This window comes from Sitodiplosis mosellana, unplaced genomic scaffold, assembly GCF_009176505.1.
Source record: "Sitodiplosis mosellana isolate CC-2019 unplaced genomic scaffold, AAFC_SMos_1.0 Smas_scaffold_1, whole genome shotgun sequence".
In the NCBI taxonomy this organism is placed as follows: domain Eukaryota; kingdom Metazoa; phylum Arthropoda; class Insecta; order Diptera; family Cecidomyiidae; genus Sitodiplosis; species Sitodiplosis mosellana.
Genome location: NW_022595244.1, coordinates 16,288,381 through 16,304,708, shown reverse-complemented (window position 1 = coordinate 16,304,708; position 16,328 = coordinate 16,288,381). Strand labels below are relative to the sequence as shown.

At 35.9% G+C, this 16,328-nt stretch overlaps 3 protein-coding genes across 4 annotated transcripts; 2 read left to right on the top strand and 1 right to left on the bottom strand.

Annotated features, from left to right (window-relative positions):
- The first annotated feature begins 75 nt into the window (after positions 1-75).
- LOC129577588 (dehydrodolichyl diphosphate synthase complex subunit Dhdds) lies at positions 76-2,231 on the top strand. 2 transcript variants are annotated; one of them, XM_055464944.1, is made up of 3 exons: positions 76-785; positions 851-1,658; positions 1,769-2,231. In XM_055464944.1, the coding sequence occupies exons 2-3, from the start codon at positions 999-1,001 to the stop codon at positions 2,087-2,089; spliced, it is 981 nt and encodes a 326-aa protein (XP_055320919.1). In that variant the 5' UTR covers positions 76-785; positions 851-998; the 3' UTR covers positions 2,090-2,231. The 2 variants fall into 2 exon arrangements, with proteins under 2 accessions (XP_055320919.1, XP_055320908.1); XM_055464933.1 differs by having other exon boundaries at positions 461-781.
- A 93-nt stretch (positions 2,232-2,324) lies between these two features.
- LOC129577573 (E3 ubiquitin-protein ligase RNF13) lies at positions 2,325-8,898 on the bottom strand. Its single transcript, XM_055464909.1, has 9 exons — positions 8,508-8,898; positions 7,810-8,427; positions 5,403-5,750; positions 5,157-5,323; positions 4,941-5,032; positions 4,465-4,860; positions 4,118-4,351; positions 3,913-4,024; positions 2,325-3,846 (listed from the first exon to the last, which is right to left on the bottom strand). The coding sequence occupies exons 3-9, from the start codon at positions 5,496-5,498 to the stop codon at positions 3,285-3,287; spliced, it is 1,659 nt and encodes a 552-aa protein (XP_055320884.1). The 5' UTR covers positions 5,499-5,750; positions 7,810-8,427; positions 8,508-8,898; the 3' UTR covers positions 2,325-3,284.
- LOC129577569 (uncharacterized) lies at positions 5,129-16,314 on the top strand. The gene is made up of 6 exons (XM_055464893.1): positions 5,129-9,556; positions 10,705-12,942; positions 13,087-13,399; positions 13,560-13,806; positions 13,906-13,977; positions 14,116-16,314. Exons 2-6 carry the CDS (start codon positions 12,868-12,870, stop codon positions 15,992-15,994), a joined length of 2,586 nt encoding a protein of 861 aa, XP_055320868.1. The 5' UTR covers positions 5,129-9,556; positions 10,705-12,867; the 3' UTR covers positions 15,995-16,314.
- Positions 16,315-16,328: the final 14 nt, after the last annotated feature.

Here is a 16,328-nt window from a genome sequence, read left to right as displayed (position 1 = left end):
GTCATTTGCTGCAAAGTGAAAAGAGCAAACATTTGATGCTCTGCTATTTGTTATCAAACATTCACATGCTTTCAAGTTTTATTTATGTTATTTCTTGTGTATTTTTTTCGTACAGAATTTGACCTAGGGAGTAAAACAGCTGCCGGCAAATGATAAACGTGCAACAAAATCATTTTCAAAAAAAATCTGTGAAAATACGCCATACAAAGCATCTAAAGATCTGAAACATGTCATAAAATCTCCTGAACTGTTTTCATTTCTTGAAGAAAATAAGATTTTATGAATATTTTCCATGTAAATACAATTCATTTTTTTCGCATCGTAAATTTTAATGCGAGCTACATGTTTTCGCTTCAAGTCATGAATTACGAATGAGCTGTGCTGTGAGACCGTGCCACGGTTTTGACATCGAAATGGAGCATCAAACACAGCAAATCCATTGAACTGAAATCGTTCAACCGAACTGTCAGATCACAAGACCACGACGTTAAACAAACGTCAAGTGTGCGATAAATAGAAAAAAGAACGATTTTAACTGAGCGCATCATGTACTGATCAATTTGTCGTTGTCGCACCTCATCTTATCTCGTCTAATGAATTAGTTCAATAGGACTTGCAGTGAGAGACCAACAATAAAGCAGTTCCTCGTTGCCAACACATTAATTTTTATTCTAGTGTGCGACAACCTTCGAACCGGACAAATTGAAATCAAGCAGTCAGATGATGAAATTTTCCATGCAATCGAGCTAAAAACTGTTTTTTTTTTCTTCTGTTCATTTTGGTGGGTGAGTAAATGAAAATCAGAACCTCGTTGGAAATTTTCAAAATAATGTTCATTTAATACTTCCAGAGTGTGTCAGGAATTCAGTCCAGTTATCGCGAGCGAATCCGGTTGACGTCATCACATTGTTTTGATTTCGATACGTGTCTTGTGATTCTACCTTCACATTCCCAATTAGTTGGTACGAATTATCAAGCAATTTTGCAGCAAAAAAAAAATGTCGTGGATGCGTGACAGTAGTTTGAATTGGGCGCAAAAATTTGCGCTCAAAGTGATAAAAACAGGGAAAATTCCGCGTCATGTGGCGTTTATTATGGATGGCAATCGACGTTATGCGAAAAAATTGCACTTGACTACGAGCACTGACGGGCATGTGCACGGTTTTGACAAACTCGCCGAAGCACTGCAATGGTGTTTGGATATTGGCATTGAAGAAGTCACCGTTTATGCATTCAGTATTGAGAATTTCAAACGCGATGAATCCGAAGTCAACGCTCTACTGGAATTGGCACGTGAAAAATTCAACAAATTTATGGAGGAAAGTGATGAGCTGAACAAACGTGGAATTTGCATTCGAATGATTGGCAATTGGAAACTGCTGCCGGTTGATCTACAAAAATCTATGGCCGATGCAATGCTAATGACTAGGAATAACAACAAGGCATTTTTAAATGTGGCATTTGCGTACACATCACGCGATGAAATTACCGAATCCATACGGGATATTGTCGATGGTGTGAAACGAAATGAATTGGAATCAAATGACATCACCGATGATCTGATACGACGATGTATGTACAGTGGCAAGTCATCGGATCCCGATCTATTGGTTCGAACTTCTGGAGAGTCACGATTATCGGACTTTTTACTGTGGCAGGTGAGTTGATTTTTACATTCTTCACTGGAATTGGACGCGGATCTGTGGTGATAAACTTGATCTGATTCTAATGAAAACCAAATGTTAATGCTACTGATTCTTCTTTGCAGGCATCGACTTCAATAATTTACTTCACAAAAACTCTTTGGCCGGAATTTACGTTTTGGCATTTGTTGGCGGGCGTTTTCTACTATCAACGACACTATCAATCGATGCACAGTGTTAAGCGATCTCTGCACCAATTTTCCAGTGTCATGGACGATGAATCGTTCACAAAAGACCTCGAACAAGTGAGGCAAACGTCCAATATTGCTGAGATCGAAACCAGTTCCAAACTTGCCACATTCAGCCAACGAGCTACAGAATTTTTGGAGAAATTCGATAAGCGAAAATACAACCAACTAGTGGAATTGTCTACGATTAAAGTATGAATAAATTTGAGTGTATATATTTATTTGTTGTACTTCAAGTGGAAATTTATAATGGGAATAACATAATTTATCTCAAATAAGAGAGAATATTTGCTTTGTTAATACCAATAAATCGAATCACATCTGTGTAGATTTAGTAAAACACAGCTGCATTTTTTTTTATTTCAAACTTCCGCGTCGATGCTTGGAGTATATGAACTTGAAATGTTTGGCATCAAAAATGAAAACTCATCAATTTCAGATAGATTTTTGTTCATTTTATTAATCCTTTTGTTAAAGCCTAATAACTTTCGTGTATCTCACTTACAAAGTAACAAAAAAAAAATCTCCATACAATATATCGAAAAGACAAGTAAAATTGCTATTGTCACCACTCGTTTCGAAGGTATTTGTATTTTTAAACTTTATTTTCTGTCTTAGTTTTGTTTTATTTATTTATTTGGTAGTTAAAGTTATTTAAAGTTTTTGTAAAAGACTCAGTGAATGTGGTTTGTTTGTTTCTTGTCTCAAATATGTTTAATTCGAGAAGACTTTAAGTTATTCAAGACACACCATCCAAACATGAATAGATATAGGTATTTTAAATGAAACCCTGAATGGTAGAATGGCAATATCAGCGCTCTTTTCCTAAATTCTATTGCATCTTTTTCGGAAATTTCACTGCAAACTGAAATTATGTATTGTTTATGATTAAATATAACATATTGTGTGTGTATTCTTTTGTTTTGGTTAGAGTTGCTTATCGATAAACTATTTTTTTCTATTTCCAGATTTAGTAAGTATTTGGAACTTGGCGAGCGATGAATATATATGTGTGTGTTTTTTTCTCTTTTAATTTCTTTGTTTAACATTTTGGATGTGAATATATCCTAACTTCAATCTGAATTTCTATGATCCATTTCAATTCAAAAACCTCCTTGTTAAACATTCTTTCCTATTACAATGTAAATCACAATTAATAAAATTACGGATTCGAACTCTTTGCATTCTGTCCAATGTCATAAGGTTTGAAAACTAATTTTTTTTAAAAAAAATTACAACTTTTTTCTTGTTCTCTTTCGCTTCGTGAAAACAACGAACATTTCCAGTTGTACGAAAAAAAAACAAATAAAGAAAATTTAAGCCCAGCAAACGTTAAATCACTTTTAAACGTCTAAGAAAATAGCAAGTTGTTGTTTTTTTCTCTCTCTAAGTTTTACACAAAATATTTATTGCTGGCGGCAGTTGTATTTCGTGCAAAATCGGTACGTCGTTGATCGGATCCGTCAGAATTTCGTCGACTGCTTGACTCTGGCTGTGAATACAGAGATGGAGATGATGCTGAAAAGCCTCTTGAGTTGAATTGATCATAATCTAGGTTTGGTAACGCGGCCACAGCTATTCGCTGATGTGACGATGTACCGGCGATCGATTGGCTGGGCACTTGTTGATTGATTATCGCTGGCTGTGACGTTGAAATTGGCGCAAAAATCGTCTGGCTCTCATTGCATTCATGATAACGTGTTGTTGAATTTCCATCGTCATCGTCACTATCGTTTGAATGGATAGTGGATGGACGATTTCGATTGAATCGTTGCATCGATCCACTTAAATTCATGTTCATCACATTATTACTACTTGAGGATCCGTATGAAGCGATTGGTGCATCATTCGATTGAGATTGTGACATAATTGTTTGAACTTCATCATCATTCGGTTGATTCCCATCCAAATTTTGGCTATTGTCTTGATCATCACTTGCACGCATATGGAACACGCTGTTGACAAAATATGCTTGTTATTATTTCAAATCATTGAAAGAGAATATCGTTTCGTTTAAATACCTCAATATCCTTGACCAAATCGATTCAGATTCGACGACATCTGCATTCGGTATGTCTAAAGTTGGTTGCCGATTGAATGGATTCGTACGTTGTTGTGGACTGGTTCCATCAGCTGCAGAAGATAATAGTTTTTTTTATATATATAATCGTATATTAGTGAAGTTCGATTCGATTCAATAGCTTCGAAAGCATTGTGGATACTTACATGACGATTCTTCATGTGGTGGTGCTATTGCATTGAATGTGCCATGCGAATTCGTATGGTCAACGGGATTGATTAGTGGAGTGGTATCATCTTGATCCGAATCGCTCATACTATCATCCGTTGATCGTCGTCTACGTCGCCTGGGCTCACCACGTGCAAATACCTTCCGTTTGCAAATCGGGCAAACCCGACGATTCTTCGTAAGCCATGGATCAATGCATTTATTGTGATAAGCTATGAAAAGTTAAGTTTTTAAATTGTCATTACAAAGTTTCATTGAATAAGTTTATCGTCGACTGGATACACTGTATGTGTCATATGGGATTATGAATCATATGAAAACTCACCATGTGAACACGGCAACACGCGCAATCGATCTCCATCCACATAATCCTCAATACAGATGGCACAAATTTCATAGAGTGACATGTGTTCCTCTTTCACGAATCGAATGATTGGAATTTTCTTTAGCACTGATCCCGGTAGCCTATGCCGACGAAGTCTTCGCTGTTCGTTCAAGCATTTCATTATCATGAAGCCAATCATAACGATAAAACATAAGGCAACCACAATAGCGAACGGGACTATCAAATGGGTATTTATATTGAAAGGCAGATCATCGTTCAGCACGAGTACGAATCCATTATCATACAAGTAATTGACCATAATTATTCGACCAGTTTGTTCTCCAACGAACATTGACGGAATGTCGATGCCATCGTCATTGTTCGCAGACATTGATTCTAAATGATGAAAAAAAAGAAGAAACAAAACAAAATTCATTCCCGGAACTCAGTGAATGGAATGTATTTCATAAAATTACCGAGGTCTTCGCTGCCAACATTGTGAACTATGGCAGCACTAAAGCCAGCCGATTGAGCATTTCGCACCTTTATCTCAAAAGAACATTCACCCCTGAAAGAGAATAAACAGAAAAAAAAGGAAGTTTTTGAATTCGATGAAAATTTGCCATGATTCCAAGAAAAAAAGTTGAACACATTTTATTCGGAAGAAGAATTGATGTGCATCATCCACTTACCTAGAAATAAGAACGATCCATTTGGCTTTGGTTGAATTCTGTGGTGGTGGGTTGATAGGCGTGCATGCATTTGATGGATTCGAATAGGCCGCAAGGCCACGTAATCCATTGACTGGAAATGCGGTACCGAATCGAGAGGGCAAATCGTGAAACTCTTCAACAATTTGCTAAATAATAACATTGAAAATTAAAATACAAGTTCACATTTATTTTATCAGTCTAACAAAATAGTCATCAAGGTCTTACCTGATTGTTATATTGTGAGTAAACCAGTACATCTGACTTGGTTGTTTGTACAAACACTATAAATGTGAAAGCCAACGACGCGATAATTCGATGCATTGCAACGTGCGGTGTTTGATTGTTGTAAACAAAATCGAAATGTAGTTGCTAATTTATTTGTTCTGTGTCGTTAATAAAAACGATGCAAGACCATCGACCGATAGGTTTTGGCTTTGATTTTAATTTTTTCAATAGATATGCCTCAATAAAATTGTAACAAATTTATAGAAGTTTCAGTCCTGGCTTTCACATCGCACAATTTATTCACTGAAGAAGAAGAAGAAGCAGTTGCCTTCAGTCCAGTCCAATATGCTGCAATAAACAAAAAAACGATGTTCTTTATACATACAACAAAAAACCCACAATATCAATTAACCCAAAACAGTTCAAAACTATATTCCCAATGTGTTTTCCGCGATTAAATGTGTCTGTTTCTTGGTGCTTGCAATTGTGAATGTGAATAAACATTTTTTTTCTGTTGTTGTTTCGTTTCGTTTCGGTGTAAATTAACATGAGCAGTTCTGGTCATATGTGTATATTCCAAAAATATATTCGAGATCTCAATTGATATCAGACTCGAGTTAATTTCTATTTTATGTGGAAACAATAACGCGGTGTACGTGATGAAAACTAAGACAGAATGCACGAGACAAAAATAAACAAATTTCAATGATAGCTGTCTGTTGTTATTTTTCTTTTTCCCAATGAACCTGATGTAAATATCGAAAAGTTAAGAATTCACTCGTCATTGATAAATAGACAATTTAATCACTATGTTTTTTTTTTTGGTTCGAGCGTGTGCGTGTTTGTTGACCATTCCGAATTAGACACATTGAGGCAAATGTTTAATTTTCAATTTGATAACTGTGCTCACTGCGACTGTTTGACATTGTCTAAACAAAATAAAAACAATTGATTTATCGTGAAAAATGCCATCACTGGTCATAAATAGCCCAGCCATATCTGTTATATACTACACACATAGAACAATTAACAATTATTGTATTGGCAAAACCGAGTCGACAATTGTTTGCCATTGCTTTGGCAAGAGTAATTCGATCGCTAAGTGTTATCGATCCCTTAGGTCGATGGACAAAAAAAAAATCGAAGCCTTTAGAAATCAATGTGAAAAAACAAAACAAGTACAACCGTTCGTTAGACGACAACGACGGAGTAGATGGAGAGAAAAAAACAAACAAGGGAAAACACTCAACCACTCTTGTGTTGATTTTAATCGTTTTTTTTTCGCTGTTTATTTCAGCCAATACATTCGTTGGCTCAATCAATACGATAATTGGGCTCATGATAAAATATAAACAGAGCTCACACTCGCTGCAACAACTCTCTACTGAACAGTGAATTTGTACATGGAAATGGAATCGACTATTTCAATAGCAGCAGCAGCAGCAACAACAACCGCAGCGTATACCGATAGATGTGTATGTTTATTGCTACTCGTTCTGACTCGTGATATTCTCTGTGTTCCATTAAACTCTTACTGCAAATGAATAACACACAAAATAAGCGATTTCATATATGTACGACGCACAATCCGTACTCAAATACTTGATTCACGTTGAAGCCATGTTAAAATCCGCAAGTAATCGAATGAACGGTCGAAATTGCTGAACGGCACACCACAGTATCACACAGTGTATAGCGAAATATGTTCAATGGATTATGATCCATTTGAATTTAGCGATGAACACCGTATCACTGCCATTTAACTATATTATCGTTTCAAGGAAGCTAAATGGAATACATTGACATGACTGAACTGAAACAGTGCTAATCTTTGCTGGTTGTCTGAATTTCTTTTTATTCAGTTCAACACATTCTGTCTGTGTTGTTATCAGCATCGATTGAAATCGAAAATAGCCAAACATTCATAAGCTTTGGGCTGGATTTCTTTGAACTCATTCGATCGATAAGGAGCTTAAATTATTTGAAGTGAAAGGAAATTGTATGTCGCTGGAAAACTCATCGAAGGATCCATGCATGAGCCGTAATGACGTCATAACCACTGAAACACACGAATCGATGCGGGCACATGCGACAAAACATACATGACACATAACAAACCTCTTTCTCTGCCCTTGAATCGATGGATAAAAAAAGTATTTGTCGAATTTTCGGCTGAAAGCAGATTTTCAGTGCAAAAACATGTTTTTTTTCATTCGATATGAATCACAGATATGTGATACAGATTGTATATGCCTAAAGTGAATTTTCGTCGCAATGGTTCTTGAACGCTGACAAGATCATTTGACTTGAATTAACGTCGAATCAATGAATAAGTTTATCCACTTCACACTTTGCAAACAGACACTCAGAACAAACAATTGGATATGTTTTAATAATGAACAATTACCTGTTCGCTTTGAGTGCACAACCAATCTCTTGCATCAAACGGTCTAAAATTGATTCACCATATGTCGTTTAGTACTTTTATCAATATCACAAAAAATTCATTTCACAAAATGCGCAAATAATCGCATTCGATTCAAAGTAAGATGTCATCGTTTGAATTTCGTTTAAAATGAAAAGTTTTTGTTTCTGTTTGCTTTGCTAGTTAACTTCACTTCAGTACAAACAAGGATAGCAAATTGTTTTTCCACTTTTGATATTGCACTTAGTACTTTGACATTTGACTATTCCGTATTTTTCACTCTTTGTCATCCACCAAAAATGTAAACACACACACACACTCGAGGAAAGGAGCATTAACAGCACTTAAATTAATTATACAAACACACGAAATGTGGAAATGTCTAGTGAATTGGAAAATTTGCCGTCATATTGAATCAATATTTCGTGCGGATACAGCCGATCTGGCGACCAATCAATTTATTACGTCGAAACGTCATTGTTCAGACGATTTCTTGGCTTTTTTTCTGTAGTGTGTTTTCCCTCTCGCCCAAATCAATTTGTTGATGATAAAAAAAACAATTTCTATTGCGTCGTCGTCTTCACTGTCGCTTCCAACTTTCTGATTTACGTGAAATACAAAATGAAGAAGAAAAATAATGAAAAAATATAATCATTTGTTTGTATTTGTTGTGGTACAACCTCACTGTGCTGCGAATATTTTTGCTTTGTTCTCGTTTCTCTTGCTCCGATCACACATATGATATTTTTCACTCACATCTCCAATCACATAACATTTGCATCGACGTAAAATAAGTATGACTGAATTTTTTTCATTGTTTTTTTTTTCCTCTCCGTGTGCTCTCTTTTGCTATCTCACTCGCTTGCTCGATTGCTCAACACCACTCATAGCATGTAGCTGTGAACAACTGTCATATTCACGATGTATTACAAATTGAAGAGAGAAAAAAACAGCTGTCAGATTCTCTCATTGTTTTTATTTTTTCTTCTCTCGATTCACCCATCCGTCTCGTTCTCTATCAGTGTGTTTGTTATTTTTTCTTCTTCCTCATCCATACCATGGCCGAATTTCATCTGCACGATGTTCATATATATTGTATCGTAATGTGCGATGGCGCCACTTGTAACGGAATTACCAGTGGTGTACGTAATTCATTCGAATTGAGTACGGAGCGCGTAATTTGAAAAGAGAATATTGTTGGAATGTAATTGTTTTTGTCTACATTTTTAAACATTCAGGCTGAATAAACAGTCTTATGTTCAAGCCATTGAAGTATTTATCAATTTCAACGTAGATTTGAGGCCTTCTTTATAATAGGCCGAAAGTTTTATTAAAAGAAAAATCAATTCGTGCCGTTTCCATCAACACAAAACGTTATTAACAACGTTTTATTTAATATTTTGATATTAAAATAGGAAAATTTTACATTTACCATGCGACCGATTTTGAGTAGATAACCTAAATCAAATGAAGATTTATATGAAAGAAATATTTGTTGCGGTCAGATTTTGGTTTTCATTATGAACAAACCACATATAAAATAGAATTTTATTCCAATTGCATTGAATCTTTCCTAAACAGTTCACCATTTTTATTACCAAATACGGATATATGCAGAGTCCGAAATTCAAACAAACCGATAATCGATTTGAGATTCGTCAATACCGACACACAATCGCAGCGAAAGTTAATGCAAAATTGAATCATTAAGTATGCATGCAAAATCATGGTAAGAACAATTGTTTACAGAAATTTTCAATTGATAAAATTATTCTTACATTTATTTTGGCAACTTTCAATTTGTTTGTTAAACGAAAAATACCCTGATTAAATCCATTTCGTAAAACCACCGTTCGATTGAGCACTCAATGCGAATACAAATCAAGTATGATTCATTGTTTTTATGTTTTTGCCTTTAAATGACTTTTAAAATTCAACTTTTAAAAATATCCCCAATCCACACAGATCTTTATGAACGATACGAAATGTGTGTGTTTCATTTTGTTTGTTTTGGTGATTTTGTGTGTATTTGTCAATGAATTGACTGATCCGCGCTAAACGCCGTTCGATTGTCAACGTTTAACAATTACAAAGTGCACGTCGCAATAAATAGATCGGTTGCAGTGGAGATTAGACAAGAATATTTTCAATATACCCGGCAATATAAAAGAAAAATGAATTTTCAATATTGTTGGCATTTCAGTGACTCACAAGAGAATGTCGTGTTGTTCTATGAATATATTGGCATGCATGTCACGCATGATTTCTGTGGAATACATATAACACGGTTATCAGTAGTAGCGTTTGTTTCTGTTTATTTTGCAGATTAAATAGAACAGTCAGAATTCGAAGAACAGATCCATATCAAAAATATACATCTGGCTTTTTCTCAGGAGAGTTCCTGCGGTTATCTTAGATTAGGGAATTTTTTTTAGTATTGATGATTAATTAATATTCTGAGCCACATCAAGTTTTTCCCTGTAGTTTCCACGGATTTTAGGTGAAAATTGGATTTATTTTACAGCGCAATTGGGAAGCCTATAAATCCAAACTCAAAGAAATATATTAGTTTCTAGATGTATAAAACAACAATTGTACAAAGCACATCCAATTCAATTTAAACGTTACAGGCATGCATACAATTCAGAACAATTTATCAGCTGTAGACTTTACAGCATCTCGGTTCATGAGTCAACTAACCTTTGACTCATGCTTCTAAGCCTTAACATAATTCGTGCGTAAAAAATGGGTTAAAAATAATTTATTTTATCGTCTGATTCGAAATTCCCATGAAACTAAAATATGTAAATTTCGAATGAAAAAATATGTTGATAAAAAATGCTGGAATTTAATGCTATCGCTTGTTTGTTTACGCAGCCCATTTCGTGGAATCGTATCCTGATATGTGCACTACTGGATAATATGACGTCAGCGTAACGTACAACAAAGAGAGCATTAGTTCGTTTGCACTAAGCACAATGAACAATTGCTGAGATCGGTGCTTATGATGCTTTCTTTCAACTTATGAAAGCATCGGCTTGGGATATTAAAAATGCATTGAACAACACACAGTGTGAGTTCGAGGGAGAAAAAACAATGTGCGAATGACCCACTGCAAATGAATCGTGTTGAATTCTGGTTCGATTCAAAGTGGATGTTTTTATGGCTTTAACAGTCGTAGCGTGTCGCCGTTTCGATTTACTTTCATTACGTTAAAGCATGTGGTTTTGGAAACAACGTACAATGTCTTACGCACATTTTCAAATCCAAACGGTTTGCCATACAAACGACGCTGTCGGCAAAAGAGAAAGAAACTCAAACAATAGACATAAAGATGTTCGAAGAAAAACAATAACAAAAGCAAATCCAAGAAACATCTGTTCATTGAGTGTGTGCGTGAGTGTGAGTGGCACACCAACTACACCAGATCCGAAGACGTTGAATGCGTTTAATGGCAACGTGTTTGCCAAAATCAAATAGTGCAAGACACACTATTCAAATTCTGATGGTTTTCTTTACTCATGATTCCATTTCTGTTTATTTACAAAAAAAAAAATGCTATGATTCAAAAATTTGATGACGCAGATCATATATAAATAAATCAAAAATTCTGTGGAAGCGATTGTACGCTTATCGCATCGTACATTTCGGCTGAATGGTATTTCCCGTCGATGTATTGCCGCGCTAAAATTCATTTTCTTGGCTCAGTCTTCAAACGGACTTGAACACAGTAAGAACATTGTTTGACACCAGACGCGAGTCATTCAAGCAAAAGAAATAAAATTCGTTGTAAAGTCTACTACCGAGAAAAGTAAAACAAATATTTCTGCCGATAACGTCGATCATTGAAATTCAAAAGCAAAACAAAGAACTGAATCAACGAGAAAGAAAATCATCGTACAAAAAATCTATACATGATCGTTGTAATTAGGAGTTCAATAGTATATTTTTACGAGCATCGTAGAAACATTTTTTTTGTTTCGTGTGTGATCATTAATCGATTATATTGTGTCGTGTGCAATTATTATATGGACGAAAGAAAGTGCATTTAAGTTCAAGCTATTCAATGTCAATGTTTTGGAGTTCACATGTGCCATCGTACATATGGATGCATTCAAACCTGTTGGTGTCTGTGTTGTGCACACACAATTGCGTTGAGTCAATGTGTTAGTGTGTGTGTGTGTCTGTGTACACTGGGATTCCTGTGAATTTTGAGGGAGAACGCATACAACAGCAACAAAAGCCATACACAAAATTTAGGCGCGCGTCGAATTCTCACGTGTATTTTGAGCTCATAACGCATAAACAGATAAACAGAGCAAATCCAATTTATTTCCACATATATAGACACATATTTTTTTGTTGGTTACTCCTTCGCTAAATAAAAGTGCAGTATTATTGGAGTTGCCGTTTTTTTTGGCACGTGAATCGGGTGTGGTGTGCACAACCGTTTACTTGAAGCAAACAACGATTGAGAGAGAACGAGCAGAAGTGAAGGAAAAAAAAAACCACCACCATTCGATTTTTGCTTCAATCGTGTTTTGTTGATTTTTCAGTTGCCATTGTTGTTGTTATTGGTGCTCATATTTCTACCGTTTTTTTCCGCTCTATATTGACAATTTTTTTCTTCGTCACAACGTTTTTTGTTGATTATCGCCGATTCATCGTACTTTTAATTTGTGGAAACTAGTGACAATATTGCGTCAGTGGATTCCAGTGAGAACATTCATTTGGTTCAACCGAATTTGTAAACCATAAAAACATACAAAACAACAACAACAAAAAAACAGTTGGATTTTAGTTGAAAAAACACATGGTGGCGAACGAACACAATAGCAATTCGATAAAAGTGTAATTCTAAATACATTATTTTTTTGTTGGGACTTTTTTTTCTTCTTCATCGTTGATTTTAAACTGTGTCTGAATACTGCGATCAGCTACCAATATGGCACAGTTAAAAAGTGTTTGTCATACGAACTGAGCGATTCTCGCTGAATCGCATCGGAAATTATCAAATTCGCAACGGCGTTTTTGTTCACAATGGATAAATCACATGAAAAATTACTTGATGTCAAATTAGATCTGAAAGACGTTAAAAGCGATAGCTGTTTGAAGGTGAGTTTAAAAGAGCAAATCTATAAAATGTGTAAAATTCCAGACTTTGATCTTTGTGTTGATGTGTTTATTTTTAAATGCTCTTGTTTTTAATTGTTATTTGAATTATGCTAATTTTTTTCCGTCTATTTTTGTGCTCATTAGAATTGGGTGAATTGGATGGAATGCCTGGTTAAAATTGAAGCAATCGAATGTTTTCCGTGTTATTTGAAAATTGCTTTCTATCATAAGGATGATGCATCTCGTGAATATCCAATCAGTATTATTCGACTCAATATACCAGGCGTGCGAGTTGGTTCGGCTGCGTCACGTACAAAATCGTTTACGTATGGCATTTTTTGGAAAAATAACCGTAAGCGATGTCGCCTTTTTCTCGCATTCCAGAACAAACAATCGTGCTCAATGCACATGAAATGGGTGAAACAATCTATCGATTCCTTGGAACTATATCGGAAAGGTATGTTGTTTACTTGACACTTTTTTTTTCTTTGTTTCATCTGTTGCAAAACGTATCACATATTTTTGTTGACGAAATTTATGGCTTGGGAAATGGTTTTGGTTATGGTTTTGGTTTTGGTTTTGTTTTGAAATTAATTGTATACAAACTGAATTTGCAGAAATTTTGGAAAATCATCGTATCAGCCGAACAATAATAAATGCAGTTACGTTTGATGACGATGATTCATTGTTGGACACATCGAAAAAAAGTCTGAATGAGACGCATATTGGACGTGATATGAACGATATTCTTGGTCCACTTCCTGATATTCCAGTTAGTTGTGATAATTCCAGATTGTCGTTGAGACGTTCATCGGGCTGCTCAAACATTTATGACGATATTTTAGATCCAACTGATGCTAATGTGTATGTATTAACGCCATTTCGTTATCTGCTTTTCTGGGAAAATTCTTAACGACTCTATTTGAGAAATACTAATCGCTTACATTTTTTTTTCGATTTCAGTAAAAAAGAGCAAGAGTCACGCGTCTCAATCGTGTCTGCTATATACGTTGATATGTCAGCACCATTACAATTGTAAGTAGAAATATTGATGTTCTATGTATTTTATTATTTGCTTTGCGACAAATGGATTATTTTTTTTTTTTTCGGAGAAAAAAAATTGTTTTGAACTGTTATTGAACAAGAATTTTTTCGTATTTTTTTTTTAAATAGAAACGAGAGTGTTGAACAACCACCACCATTACCGCCACGTCGTCCAACGTTCAGCAATGTTTATACACCAGTTAAATTGCAAGCCGAAGCTTCGACAAAAACACGTAAATCAAGTTGGAACCTGAAGAATGTGTTTGGCCGTACAAAGGAAGCATCAAAGAACGGTAAACCAGTGGAAGCGTCAAAAAGTCAAACCACAGCATCCATTTCAAAGTTATGCTCAAACGATTGCGAGCCAAACTTGTTGGCAAACTGCAAAAATAGTTTTTCAACGCCCGATCTAACGATTATAATCGAACCAAACAAAGCGGCGACATCAGTCAAATGCGATGGCGAAGAAGTCGATTTAGATGTAATGGATATTGAACGCTCAAATTCGCTCAACTGTTCAAGCAATCAATTCGTTGGCCGTCCCGCTACACTCAACATATCCGATAATATACTTTGGTCGCACAATCTGTCGCTCACGTTATCATCAACCGCCAATTCGTCAGCTATCAATTTGGTTGGTGCCAATGTGAATGGTCGTGACTCATTTCTTGGCTGTGACGTATCCGGCTACTGTAAAATGGCACCAATCCTAAAAAAAGATGATAGATATAAATTAGTACGTACATCAACCACACACTTTGAAGATCAGCTAAATCGAACGAATAAGGGTCTCGACAGTTCATCCGATTATTGTGCAATGGCTCCGATCCTACCCAAAAATGATCTCTCCACCATAACGAAATTATCTATTGAATCTCCCGTTGCGAATGCCTTGAAAAATATAACATTCGAACGAACATTTGATTTTGATGAGGATCGTCCGTCGCTGTACTGTTCGTTGAGATCAATTGAACATTCAAACCAAGCATCACTCAGCGATATTACCACATCGTCTGGTGTTAGCAGCTACGATGGAAATGCTGCATTGTCGAGCACCAGATGCATTACACCCGAAACACCATCAAATTATCGACAGGAACACGATGACGCCATATCATTAACATATACAGAATCACCACCGCTAACTACCGAAACATGTCATATCAACGAAAGCCCATTTGTTTTCAATTCAACGAAATTCGACGAGAAAACACCGTCGTACTTCCCGAACGAGAAGTCTTCACCCGTACAAGATTCAACAAAGTACACTGTTAATACGAAGAATGCAAAACAAATGACACCGAAAAATCGTCGCAAACCCAGCGCACCAGTTGCAATACCAGTGAATAAGGAAAGCAATACAGAAATCGGTAATAATTTGGTTCATTTCAAGAATGCAAAGAAACAAACCTGCAAAGGTGTATTGAAAACACCAACATCTGGTAAAGTACAAAAATTCAAGCGTCGTGGTTCGGTTACGGAAAATATCACTCAATTTGAGCATCATCCAACTGCAATTGCGTACAAAAACGAAAACGAAAACTGTTACCACGATAATGGCTCACATCATCAAACATATCAACCGGCCAGAAGCTGCAAATACGATACATTACCGCCGTCATTCGATTCGAAAACGGTGCTGTCACATTTGGATCCAAATACAAAATACGAACCAAACCGTCATTCGAGCTTCGAAAAGAATGCCAAAGCAACAAAGATCAAGTCATCACCACGTCGTATTTACAACAAGTGGGCAACATTGGCAATTCGCTTGAAAACACCACCATCCACACCGACCGAACTGACACCGGATGACCGGCTCAACAGTAGCATCGATACAGCGATGCGTTCAAAAAAAAACTACCACATTCCAAGCGGCTCGGATGGCTCAAGTAACGGTCTCACACGGTCATGGGCACGATTCCGAAAAATCGATTTTTCACCGCTCAAAACGAAAATCAACAGCATCTGGCAACGGCCAAGCAGCGATACCGAATCATTCAATTAGATATTAAGCTCGTAATAGGGTACAAAAAATATTAAACGAGAAAACGAAACCGCGAATTTTACTTTTAAAGCTATAGGTAATTTGTTAACCAGTTGCTTCTAGAATGTTTAATTATATCGTCAATAGCTATTTTATATGCATAGAGAATTTAAGCGCTTCTTGCGACTGTTAAAATTTTTTTTTGCCTCTCCACTTCAAAGAAATGCCTTTAAGTAAACAAACAGAAAATAGATAAAACCGCGATACATCGAATTAAAATTCATAGCTAAATTCAGATATTCTTTAGAATAAAAACTAAAATGCGTTTAGATAGCTTTCAATTGCTGCTGTGCCT